The sequence below is a fragment of the Hylobates moloch genome, unplaced genomic scaffold (assembly GCF_009828535.3).
Source record: "Hylobates moloch isolate HMO894 unplaced genomic scaffold, HMol_V3 SCAFFOLD_5, whole genome shotgun sequence".
Lineage (NCBI taxonomy): Eukaryota > Metazoa > Chordata > Mammalia > Primates > Hylobatidae > Hylobates > Hylobates moloch.
This window is the reverse complement of record NW_026652280.1, coordinates 87,682,008-87,694,873: the sequence shown is the minus strand read 5'-3', so window position 1 is coordinate 87,694,873 and position 12,866 is coordinate 87,682,008. Positions and strand designations below refer to the sequence as shown.

At 49.4% G+C, this 12,866-nt stretch overlaps 1 protein-coding gene across 2 annotated transcripts in view; it reads left to right on the top strand.

Moving 5' to 3' along the window:
- Positions 1-12,866, top strand: part of CPT1A (carnitine palmitoyltransferase 1A) — a 100,950-nt gene that overhangs the window by 79,228 nt on the left and 8,856 nt on the right. For both annotated transcript variants that reach the window (XM_032153723.2, XM_058439033.1), the window contains exon 14: positions 2,061-2,225. In XM_032153723.2, coding sequence (XP_032009614.1) covers positions 2,061-2,225 — 165 coding nt within the window. The remainder of the gene's footprint in view (positions 1-2,060; positions 2,226-12,866) is intronic.

Genomic DNA, 12,866 nt, shown 5'->3' with positions numbered 1-12,866 from the left:
TTAGGTTGAAGATGGTGATGTCTGGGTTGTATGGTAGTACGGCTATTATTCAGCCTACGTGGGTGATCCCACCCAGGTTGGAATCATCCCTTTGTCCAGTGTGTTCGTGCCGTAGGTGCCACCCACTAAGTGGTTGTCTTGGTTATGAGATTGAGATAACACCGTATATGTAATGTTTGGCACTATCTGAAGTTTCAGACGTCTACGGGGGGTCTTAGAATGGATCCACATGGATGAAGCGTTGCTGCTGTAATTGGAGTCATCTGTGTGTAGCTTTCTCAGATTGGCTTCTTTCACTTAGTGATAAGCGTTTAAATTTCCTCCAAGTCTTTTCATAGTTTTATGGCTCATTTATTTCTAGTGCTGAATATTTCATCTAATGGTTGTCCATTTATTTTCTAAGATTTATTTATTTATTTATTTATTTAGAGATGGAATCTCGCTCTGTCGCCCAGGCTGGAGTGCTGTGGCGCGATCTGGGCTCACTGCAAGCTCTGTCTCCTGGGTTCACGCCATTCTCCTGCCTCAGCCTCCTGAGCGGCTAGGACTACAGGCGCCCGCCACCACGCCCGGCTAATTTTTTTTGTATTTTTAGTGGAGATGGGGTTTCACCATGTTAGCCAGGATGGTCTCGATCTCCTGACCTCGTGATCCACCCGCCTCGGCCTCCAAAAGTGCTGGGATTACAGGCATGAGCCACCGCGCCCTGCCTAAGATTTATTTTTAAAAATGTGTTTCTCAGCCGGGTGTGGTGGCTCACGCCTGTAATCCCAGCACTTTGAGAGGCCAAGGTGGGTGGATCACCTGAGGTCAGGAGTTCGAGACCAGCCTGGCCAACATGGTGAAACCCCGTCTCTACTAAAAGTACAAAAATTAGCCGGGCATAGTGGTAAGTGCCTGTAGTCCCAGCTACTTGGGAGGCTAAGGCAGGAGAATGGCTTGAACCAAGGAGGCAGAGGGTGCAGTGAGCAGAGCTGGCACCACTGCACTCCAACCTGGGCAACAGAGCGAGACCCTGTCTCAAATAAATATAAATAAATAAATAATAAAAAGTAAAAAATGTGTTTCTTATTGCCACTGTGTGTTGACCATGGGCTTCATTAAGATGACGTGTGACTATTTTAAACACCCTTTGGGGTCTCACTGGAAGCCAGGGTGCCCCCGTCCCCTACCCGTGTTCCTGTTAGCGGCAGAACATATCTGTACGGGTCTGCAGCAACCTCAATTCTTGCCTTCTCAGAACGAATTTGACTGTGGGGCAGAAGGCAGGAGAGACCAAGTTTAAGAGCGGGAAAGTTTATTTTAAAACTTTAGGAATGAAAGGAAGGAAAGTACATTTGGAAGAGGGCCAAGTGGCCAACTTGGGAGATCAAGTGTGAGGTTTGACCTCTTGACTTGAGGTTTTAGACATTGGCATGCTTCCAGGGTCTTACGTTACTTCTCCCGATTACTCCCTTGTTGTGGGCTGTCGGCAGGCACAGTGGCTGCCAGCGCTTGGGAAGAGAGCATGCGTAGTGTGGTCACTGGAGTTGTGCGCATGCTCACTTGAGGTGTTCTTCCCTTGCCTGTCTAGCATTCCTAGAGGAAGGTCATACTCCAGTTAAACGCCGCCATTTTGCCTCTCAGTGCGCATGCTTGAGCCCACTCGCCCAACGCCTGAGATCTTATCGGGAAGCTGCTGGTCACCAGCTCCATTTCTATCTACTGGGAGACTGCCTTTCCCTGGCACCGGCTGTGACCGATTATTATTTTAGAGAGACAGTTCACAACCACCTGACCATCACTGATGGTCGCCTGACATTCTCAGTGTGTGTCGGAGGAAGCTCTCTCCTGGCCTGCTCAGGTCAGACCAGCTACCTACTATAACATTGCAGCTGCTCCTCCGGGGTCAGGGAGCCATGCCCCTAACTTACTAGGGCTTCTGGGTCAGGAAAACGTTTGTGTACTTCCCAGTACCGAGTTTGTAGCTGCACTAAAAGCCAGCCTCCGATTTCCTTCTGGGTGTGCGTCAGTACTTTTCTCCCCTCGTTCCGTAAAACCTTTTTCTTCTTTCCCTCAAGTGTCAAGAGGTTATAGAGACCTCCCTGAACACCGCAAATCTTCTGGCAAACGACGTGGATTTCCATTCCTTCCCATTCGTTGCCTTTGGTAAAGGAATCATCAAGAAATGTCGCACGAGCCCAGACGCCTTTGTGCAGCTGGCCCTCCAGCTGGCACACTACAAGGTAAGAGCTGACCACCTAGAGTTTTGTCATGAGCACTTTGGGGGTTCCTACACCTGCCCAAGACTGTTCACCTAGTGGGGAGGGAAGGCCCGAAACCTGGCATAGGAGAAGCACAGCCCCCTGCGGTCTCCGGGGCCCGGGTGGCGTGGGGTGTTTAACCACGCACGTGGGCGAAGTTCACAAATCCCCCTCCAGCAGGCGTAGATTCCCAGCTGACATGGGAGAGGGAGAGTCTAGGGGATGGGGACAAAGTGAGATCTCATCACTGTACAGAGGGAGAGTTAAGCCCCAAAATAAGCCCCAAATCCTAGCATTTGCTAAAGTGGAAATAGTGTGGGTAGGTAGGGGAATAGTCAGTTACGTATTCGTTTGGCGCTTGGTAAATCTGCACTTTACACAGGTCAGGTGAACACAGAGTGGACATGGTCCACATTTCATCTGTCGCTCTCTGCTTGGGAACAAAATAAAAAGCAGCTTCTTGCATGACTCAGCTTTCAGCTTAATCCTTTCCTTTTAGCAGAGTAAATCTTCCTTTCACCATACTAAATTAAATTATGGTATTTTCATACAGTGGAATATTATATAGCTATTAAGTGATGTTTATGGGCAAATTACTTAACGTCTCTGGCCTTTGACATCCCCTTCCATAAAAGGAGAAACTCCAGCCACTTGGAGGTGCCTTGGGCTGGATCCCCTGTATACACGTGGCATTTCCATCTCCCTTTTCTGAGCACTGGCCATATTTTGGCTTGCAGCTGGCAACCCCTGTTGGAGCAGCAGCCTGCACCCCTAGCAGGGACATAAATGGGTCTTCTTGTCCATTGGAGGGAGCATTCCATCCCAGAGAGGGGGCCCTTGGTTTCTGGGCACAGCAGAAGTCATCATGGCATTGGCTTGAGATATTCCCAACTTTTTTTTGAGACAGAATCTCACTCTTGTTGCCCAGGCTGGAGTGCAATGGCATGATCTCGGTTCACTGCAACCTCCACCTCCTGGGTTCAAGGGATTCTCCTGCCTTGGCCCCCTGAGTAGCTGGGATTACAGGTGTGTGCCACCATGCCCAGCTAATTTTTTGTATTTTTAGTAGAGACGGGGTTTCACCATGTTGGCCAGGCTGGTCTTGAGCTCCTGGCCTCAGGTGATCCACCCGCCATGGCCTCCCAAAGTGCTGGGGTTATAGGCGTGAGCCACCGTGCCCGGCCTTGTTTTAAAACTTGAGTGCTGTACACATATGCAGCGTGTGGCACTGCCCCCCCCCCCAACCTTGGTAACGGTTGTGCCATTGTTGAGTTTTGCTTGGTGCATCACGTACATCACGCTTCACTGTCTCTCCACCTGGGAGGCACTCTTGTTATCCCATTTTTAAAAATTTACAAGTCCCCGTTATGCCCCAGAAACTCTTGTTACCCCATTTTAGAGATGAGGAAACAGGGGCAGAGAGACCAGGTGCTTGCCAGGGTGGCACTAGGCAGGGATAAAGCTGGCCAATGGCTCCAGAGTCTATGCCCTCTCCACCTAAAGTTAAGAAAACAGTTACAGAGAAGTAAGAGGCGGTGTTAATATCAGATGAACTGGAATGCATGGGCCAAAATCATATTTAAAATGCATGCTAATACAGTTCTCTAAAGACTGTCACAGTTATGAAGCCTTGCTTTCCCAAGTAACATGCTCGCTATGCGTAAACCAAAAGCAGCTGGGCACAGCACCAGGAGCGCGGTGACAAGCTCCTGTCTGTGACAGATCATTGACTAAAGATCACATGATTAAAAGGTGACATGGAATAGAGGCATCGCATCTCAGAATCAATGAGCTGGATTTTGAGAATTGATGAGCAGATTTTGCCCATAAATATGCAGTATGAGGGTATGCAAGCAGTTGATACCTCACATACAGAAAGGATGTTATTTTATCTTTTTAAATTTTTTTCTCTTTTAAAAGAATTCCCTGCAAGTAAGTGCATGACACAGGAGTTTAGTAAGGGAATGCCACGCTCCATTTTTGTACATTTTAAAACTTGATGAAATGACTATTCTGCAAGCAGTACAAATTAGTGATGTTTACTCAAGGTAGAAAGCCTGAAAAGGTCTCTGGTCCATGGACCAAAGTGAGAGGTTGTCAGGGAGCCACCCTCGTGGCTCCAAAGAGCTTGCAGCTCAGAGACTCCACAAAGCAATGAAGCCACCCCATCTGCTCCCCAGAACCCACGTGGCCCAGGTGTGGGAATGAGCTGCAACGGGCACCAGCCACTGTGCCAAGTACTTGGCAGGAGCAAGCGAAACATCAGGACAGCCCCGAGGAGGGCATCTCTTCATCTCTGCCTTCCACACTTAGAGGTGAAGCATCTTCCCTGAGGGCTACAGCTCCTACGCAGCAGGACTGAGATCGGAACCAGGCAGGCTTGTTCCACAACCTGTGGCTTTCACCACTGTGCTGCAGCTAAATACAGAAAAAGGAAGCACAGACCAGCTTCCCTCATGAATGGAAGTGCAGAGACCCTCAATAAAATCTTAGCAAGCAGAATCCAGCACTGTAGGAAAAGAATAGTCACCGACAGTGGCGTACACCAGTGGTGAGAGGCTGGTTTTGTGTCAGTAAATCCAGTCATACACTAAACCATACTATTGGGTCAGAGAAGAGCCTAGATAGTGAGTTTCACAGATCCTAAGAAGACGTTTCACGTTCAGCATCCATTCCTGATAAGAGCTCTTGGTCAAGGGGCTTAGTATTAGGGCTCTTTCCTTAACACGATAAATGGCATCATGTATGAATAGCTAGCTACTGCTTCAAGGTAAAAGTGTAGGAGGCAGTCCCATTAAAACAAGAAAGATGAGGATGCCTCCAGCAGCTGACAGGGTAATTGGGCAGCAGGAACATTTATGTCTGCTCAGGAGATGGAACAGCAGAAAGACTTTGATGATTAAGAGGCACACTCAGTGAGCCGGCCCAGCGCAGAGTCGCACAAAGACCAGCAGCTTTCTTGCATAAGGACGATGGCCAAGTGGGAAATATAATAAGAGAATGTAATAGAAACGAGAATCCGGGGCCCCACCCTCCAGGCATACATGTATAAAGCAGATGGACTCTGGGAAGAAGGCCGAGGAGCACCCGCCCCCCAACTCCTCTCCAGGGAGAGGAAGAAAAAGCCATGATTTTGGATTTAAAAAAACTTCAGAACCATAGAGGAAGGGATGTTCCCAGTTCACACTTTTTTTTTTTTTTTTTTTTTGAGACTGAGCCTTACTCTGTTGCCCAGGCTGGAGTGCAGTGGCATGATCTGGGCTCACTGCAGCCTCAGCTGCTCACTCAGCTCCCAGGTTCAAGTGATTCTCCTGCCTCAGCCCCTCGAGTAGCTGGAACTACAGGTGCCTACCATCACACCTGGCTAACTTTTGTATCTTTAGTAGAGACGGAGTTTCACCATGTTGGCCAGGCTGGTCTCGAACTCCTGACCTCAAGTGATCCGCCTGCCTCAGCCTCCAAAAGTGCTGGGATTACAAGCGTGAGCCACCATGCCTGGTCCAGTTCACACATTTAATATGAACACAGTGAGAGGTCAGGCAGGGGCTTCAGGAGAGGAGCTTGCCTGGTTGATTTTTTTTTTTTTTTTGTGAGACAGAGTCTCGCTCTATTGCCCAGGCTGGAGTGCAGTGGCGCGATCTCGGCTCACTGCAAGCTCCACCTCCCGAGTTCACGCCATTCTCCTGCCTCAGCCTCCCAAGTAGCTGGGACTACAGGTGCCTGCCACCACGCCCAGCTAATTTTTTGTATTTTTTTAGTATCGACGGGGTTTCACCGTGTCAGCCAGGAGGGTCTCAATCTCCTGACCTTGTGATCTGCCCGCCTCGGCCTCCCAAAGTGCTGGGATTACAGGCGTGAGCTATCACGCCCGGCCGCCTGGTTGATCTTGAAGCTTGAAAAGACTAACATTTGAGAGTCACCCGTAACATTTTTGAAAAGAAAAGCAATCGGGCGGAGGCGGGACAGGGGGAGGTGGACATGTACTTTTTCAAATCCTAAAACTCAAAAGTGTAGGAGTTAGAAGACTGTTGTGATTAAAGTGGTCTCACTCCTATAATCCCAGCACTTTGGGAGGCTGAGGCAGTTGGATCACTTGAGTCCAGGAGTTTGAGACCAAACTGGGCAATATGGGGAGACTCTGTCTGTACAAAAAATACAAAAAAAAAAAAAGTTAGCCCAGTGGCACATGCCTGTAGTCCAGGGTACTTTGGAGGCTAAGGTGGGAGGATCACTTGAGCCCCGGAGGTGGAGGCTGCAGTGAGCCGTGATCGTGCCACTGCACTACAGCCTGGATGACAGTGAGACCCTATCTTTAAAAAAAGTGTTTTTAATAAAAATAAAATGCTGCAGTCCTCGTACAAAAACAGGCCCGGGAAATAACGTGTAATGAAGGGAGCATTTGACATCAGTGGGGGACGGGGAGCTGGTGAGTAAATGGAGTTGGGAAATCTGGCTAAGTGGTTGCCTTTGGAAAAAAAAAAAAACAATCCAAGAGAAATAAGGAGTCAGAGCAGAAACTGGTTCACAAGAGAGGAAAAATACAGTCAATGAGTGTAGGTAATAAGCTTAATCTTACCAAGAATCTATCAAGTGCAACTTGAACAAGACTAGATTTTTGCCTATGGGGTTGGTAAAGGCTTTTTTTCATGTTGGTGAGGGTGGACTGAGGCAGGGATGTTCATAGCAGCAGGTGGGAATCGTTTTAATAAGTTCAGGGGCCCCATGGCAGGCCCGGGAGCAGCACAGACCACACAGTTGGAAACATGCATCGGGGAAGAATAACTTTGACCCTGCACGTGATCCACGAAAAAGGGCAGGTACACAAAAAACATGTGTGAGCAAGCTTACTGTAAAAATGTGAGGAAATCTGGCCAGGCGCAGTGGCTCGTGCCTGTAAACCCAGCACTTTGGGAGGCCTAGGCAGGTGGATCACTTGAGGTCAGGAGTTCGAGACCAGCCTGGACAACATGGTAAAACCCCATCTCTGCTAAAAATACAAGATTAGCCGGGTGGTGGTGCACACCTGTAATCCCAGCTACTTGAGAGCCTGAGGCGGGAGAATCACTTGAACGTGGGAGGCGGAGGTTGCAGTGAGCCCCCAAGACCGCGCCACTGCACTCCAACCTGAGCAATAAGAACAAAACTCTGTCTCAAAGAATAAAAAAAGAAGAAGAAGAAATCTTAAAAGTTAACGCTGGTAGGCCGGGCACAGTGGGTCACGCCTGTAATCCCAGCACTTTGGGAGGCTGAGGCGGGCAGATCACGAGGTCAGGAGATCGAGACCATCCTGGCTAACATGGTGAAACCCCATCTCTACTAAAAATACAAAAAATTAGCTGGGCGTGGTGGCGGGCGCCTGTAGTCCCAGCTACTCGGGAGGCTGAGGCAGGAGAATGACGTGAACTCAGGAGGCGGAGCTTGCAGCGAGCCGAGATCACGCCACTGCACTCCAGTCTGGGCAACAGAGCGAGACTCCGTCTCACAGAAAAAAAAAAAAAAATGCTGGAAACCAGAAAGTGTCTGAGACAGATCTCAATTTATTTAGAAGTTGATTTTGCCAAGGTTATGGATGCGTGCCCGGTAGACAGGCCTGTGCCTTTCTCCAAAGGTGGTTTTGAGGGCTTCAGTATTTAAAGTGAAAAGCAGGCAGGAGGGGAAGGAGGGAGGGCGTGGCCACGTTGCGGAATTCCCATGATGCAAGAGAAAAGCGGCAGTAGGGGAATCGTCAGTTACGTATTCGTTACACAAAACCCGGTGAACACAGAGTGGAGATGTTTCGCCTTTTATCCGTCACTCTCTGCTTGGCAACAAAAGGAAAGGCAGCTTCTTGCACAAAGCTTTCAGAGTAATCCTTTCCTTTCGGCGGAGTGAATCTTCCTTTCATGATACTAAATTAAATATGGTATTTTCATACAGTGGAACATTATATAGCTACTAAGTGATGTCTATAGCATATATATGTGTATATATATTTTTGAGACAGGGTCTCACTCTTGCCCAGGCTGGAGTACAGTAGCACAATCACGGCTCACTGCATCCTCGACCTCCGTGGGTGCAGGCGATCCTCCCACCTCAGTCTCCCGGGTAGTTGGGACTATAGGCATTTACCACCAGGCCCGTCTAATTTTTGTATTTTTTGTAGAGATGGGGTTTCACCTTGTTTCCCAAGCTGGTCTCGAACTCCTAGGCTCAAGCAATCCTTGGCCTCCCAAAGTGCTGGGATTACAGGTGTGAGCCACCACGCCAGGCCATCTATGGCATATTATACGGAAAAATATTTAGTCATAAAACAGTATGTGAAAGTCAGTTGTTTCTTACAATGATCTGCAGACTGTGGCTCATAGGCCAAACCTGGCCCTTCACATGTTTTTGTTTTCATGGCTTAGAAAGCTAAGAATGGTTTCACATATTTAATAGTTGAAAAGCAATCAAAAGGCGACCAATACTTTGTGACATGTGAAAATTACGTGAAGTCTCAGTGTTCATCAGTGAAGCGTTCTGGGCACGCCACGCCCAGCTTTCACGTGTTGTCTGTGCTATTCTCACTCCAGTGGGAGAGCGGAGTAGTAGCCACAGAGAGCGCCTGGCCCGCACAGCCTGTTCTGCATTTTACAGAAGTTTCCCAACTATTGCTTCATTATGTGCAAAGTCTAGAAAGGATAAATGCAAAATATTAGCAAGTGGTGGTGTGAAGTTTCCTTTTTCTTTTCTTTTTTTTCCTCATTGACGGAGTGTCACTGTCACCCAGGCTGGAGTGCCGGGCGTGTTAGTTGACGCCTGTAATCCCAGCAGTTTGGGAGGCCGAGGCGGGTGGATCACCTGAGGTCAGGAGTTCGAGACCAGCCTGTCCAACATGGTGAAACCCCGCCTCTACCAAAAAATGCAAAAAATTAGCCAGGCATGGTGGCAGTTACCTGTAATTCCAGCTGCTTGGGAGGCTGAGGCAGGAGAATCCCTTGAACCTGGGAGGAGGAGGTTACAGTGAGCTGAGATCACACCACTGCACTCCAGCATGGGCGATAGAGTGAGACTCTGTCTCAAAAAAATAAAAAATAAAATAAAAATGACAGATCTATTAAAGTGATCTATTAAAAGTATACATCAGATTTATTCATTCAAAAATTAACATTCAGACCGATCTCAACCCAGCTAGGAGCTGCAGAGCCTCCCTGTGGTTTTGCATAAATCCAGAACCCCTGCTGTGGCCCTGAGGGTCTCTTCCAAACTTCTGAACCTTCCTTCTGCCCTGGACCCCTTGGGCAGCCTGGGAGAGCCTGGGGACCCCTTCTCAGACTAATGTTTATAAAGCATAAAATGAAATACACAAGGTTACAAGAGTAACCAGTTAAAGTGCATATGCCGAAACATTAAACATATATTCGTGGCACAGTAAGTATAATTCTTTATTGATGCATTAAATAATAAGATCGGGTGGTGGGTGTGATAACTGCTGTAATATTGAAGTAGTGATGAGTATAAATAAGATCTTGGGATAGATACTGCACCAACCATAATTTGACATGAAAACACCTGTGATTTTCTAGTCAAAGTCACAGGCACTGCCAGTGATTACTGTGGTTTATTGCCTGTGCTTCTAAGTGCTGTCTTCCAGTTTGAGCTTACAGGAAATTAAAATAAATATACATTTCCCAACCAAGTTCACATCTCCCCAAGGTTAGTAGCTGTTGGTCTGTCCCTCCACCCTTCTCGAATACCTCTTTCAGCCTTATTCATCCTGCTTTCCCACACTGGCCTTCTGCTGCTCTTAATGTATGCCAAGGTCCCTCCCGCCTTAACCTTCGCACTTGCTCTGCTGGGGCAGCTGCTCTCAGCCAAATTGCGATGTAGTTGATTAGGGCAGTAATGTTACCATTTCCTTTTTAAAGTAGCCCCTACCTGGGCTAGGAACAGTGGCTTACGCCTATAATCCCAGCACTTTGGGAGGCTGAGGCAGGTGGATCACCTGAGGTCAGGAGTTTGAGACCAGCCTGGCCAACATAGGGAAACCCATCTCTACTAAAAATATAAAAATTATCCAGGTACGGTGGTGCCATCTCTAATCCCAGCTACTCAGGAGGCTGAGGCACGAGAATTGCTTGAACCCGGGAGTCAGAGGTTGCAGTAAGCCGAGATCACACCACTGCACTCCAGCCTGGGCAACAGAGCGAGACTCTGTCTCCAGGAAAAAAAAAAAAAAAAAAAAAAGGAGCCCCTCCCCCATTGCTCTGTTCCCTTGTTCCCTGTTCCTGTGTTATTTCTATTCAGTGGCCTGACTTGATGTGATACAATTTTTATGTTCATCCCTCTCTCCTGCTAGAATGTTTGCTCATTGAGGGCAGAGGCATGATCTGTCTTACAATGGTATTGCCTGTGCCGGGAGCATCAGTAAATCAGTACTGAATATTGACTATTGAATATTGAATACGGATTAAATGCTGACACTAGACACTGGTGTTAATTCTAGTCTGCAGCAGTTATTTGCCTTCTGCTTTGGAATCTTTTTTTTTTTTTGAGGTGAAAAATCCCCAGGCCCTACCAACCTGAATCATTAGCCCCATAGTAACAGTGCTAGTGTGTGATGCCATATATGTCAGTATATCTATAGACTGTCTTTGAATCCTGCTTCTTAGAAACTGGAGATGTTTTGGTGGCAGCGAAGGGCCATCCTCCTGATGGCGGCTGGTCACAGTGGGCCAAGGGTGCTGCAGTTGTAACCTGGTTTGGCTCTTTGATGGCATCTGAGCTCAAGTGGGGCTTGCACACTAATATTCAATGCATTTGCCAAGAAGTTTTTTAGATGACTGTCTTTTAAACTGTGGGCACAAGGCATGACTGTTCTCATAACTTACACAATTAAAGTTTGATATTGGAACGTTGACTTCAAATGAATCATTGCATCATATAGTTCAAGTTTACCTTTATTAAATAACTAAAATGCCACATTTCTGTTTTCCCTTTTATCTGCTTCTCTCCCTCTCCCCACTTCTTCATCATGAGCGCCTGTGAAGTGCCCTGCAGTGAGGAGATGCAGGAAGTGCTCTGAAAGGCGCGTTTGCTGTCAGCATGGGAAGCAGGAGGCCCCGTGGCCTCATGGCAGGGCCCAGGCCTATGACCCCTGCTCCTAAGGGAATCTTGAGTGTCGTGTCATGCCACCAGGGTTGGTGGCATCTGTGGGTTGGGGGAGAGAGCTCCCCAAAGCAGCCAGCTATGCTAGGGGGATCCTGGGGCTCAGCCAGGTCTTCACTGCAAGTGCTGCTTGGCGCTGGTGTCCGATGTGCTCCCACGGTCTCTAGACATTTCCCTCTGCAAAGCTGCTGCTCTTGTCGACGCCTTCAGTTTCCTTTTTCTGCTGGCTGATGCGCTGTCATTTCACAGGGCCCTGGTCCTGGACGCTTCCTTCTGACTTTCAGCGGCCTCCTCTCTTCCAGAGACCTTGGCTGCACTGTGAGGAGCCTGACTTCAGCTGGGCCTGTGTGCAGGTGCCAGGCCTTCCCCAGCTGAGTGGGCCCTGTGCTCTGTCCGGCTCCCCCTTCCCCAGGCTGAGCAGGTCCTATGCTCTGTCCGGCTCCCACTTCCCAGGCTGAGCGGGTCCTGTGCTCTGTCCGGCTCCCCCTTCCCCAGGCTGAGCAGGTCCTGTGCTCTGTCTGGCTCCCCCTTCCCAGGCTGAGCGGGTCCTGTGCTCTGTCTGGCTCCCCCTTCCCAGGCTGAGCGGGTCCTGTGCTCTGTCCGGCTCCCCCTTCCCCAGGCTGAGCGGGTCCTGTGCTCAGCCCAGCCTTGCCTCTGGCACCCTCTTCTGGGTTCGTTTGACAGTGTCAGCCTGCCACATGGTGTCCTCTGCAGATTGGCAGATCTGCCACCCTGGGGCCACCAGGGCCTGTGCCAGGGTGCATCCTAATGTCCAGGGATGTGTCTGGTCAGGAATCATTTGGGTCCATAAACTGCTGCTTATCATCTTCTCGTCCCCACTTGGAACCTGGTCCTCTTTGAGCTGGCCTGGTGGCCCCGGGCCCCCTCTTGGGGCAGCGCGCAGATGCTGTTCCTCCCACAGCCGTGTGCTCCCTTGGACTCGGTCTCTGCCCTTATCCACCATCCGCTGTTGCCAGCAGGGGCCCTTGCTGCAGTATCCCGGCATCTCCAACAAGGCTCAGCCTCAGGGGCCACCAGCCCCTCCTGCCGTGCCATCCTCTCTAGGCCCAGATGCCCACGTTCCTTGACCCCATCCCCTTGTCCCTCGCTGCCCTCCCTTTTCTCTTCTCTGGGCATGGATTCCATGGTTCTTTGGGACCATCCCTTACCTCGGCTCCCTGGTCCCCCTGAACTCACCTGGGGAGCCTGCAGAGGCTCCTGGCTTCAGCCCAGCTCTCCAGCTGCTGTGATTCTGTTCCCAAGGAGCCGGCCTAGCTGGAAAAAAAGCATTCAACAGCTGGCTTCTCTCCCCTCCCCATAAATGAGCGCTGACCCCAGTGGGCCCGGGCACCATGTTTCCATGCCCCTGAATGCCACCCCTCTCCCGCTGCCAGTACCTTCTCCCCAGCCCAGCCCTCAGCAGGCCCGCTTTCTTCTGTTTCACCCAGAAAACAGGAGCTTTCAGAAGAGACCTTCCCTGTGCATCTGCCAGCCCAC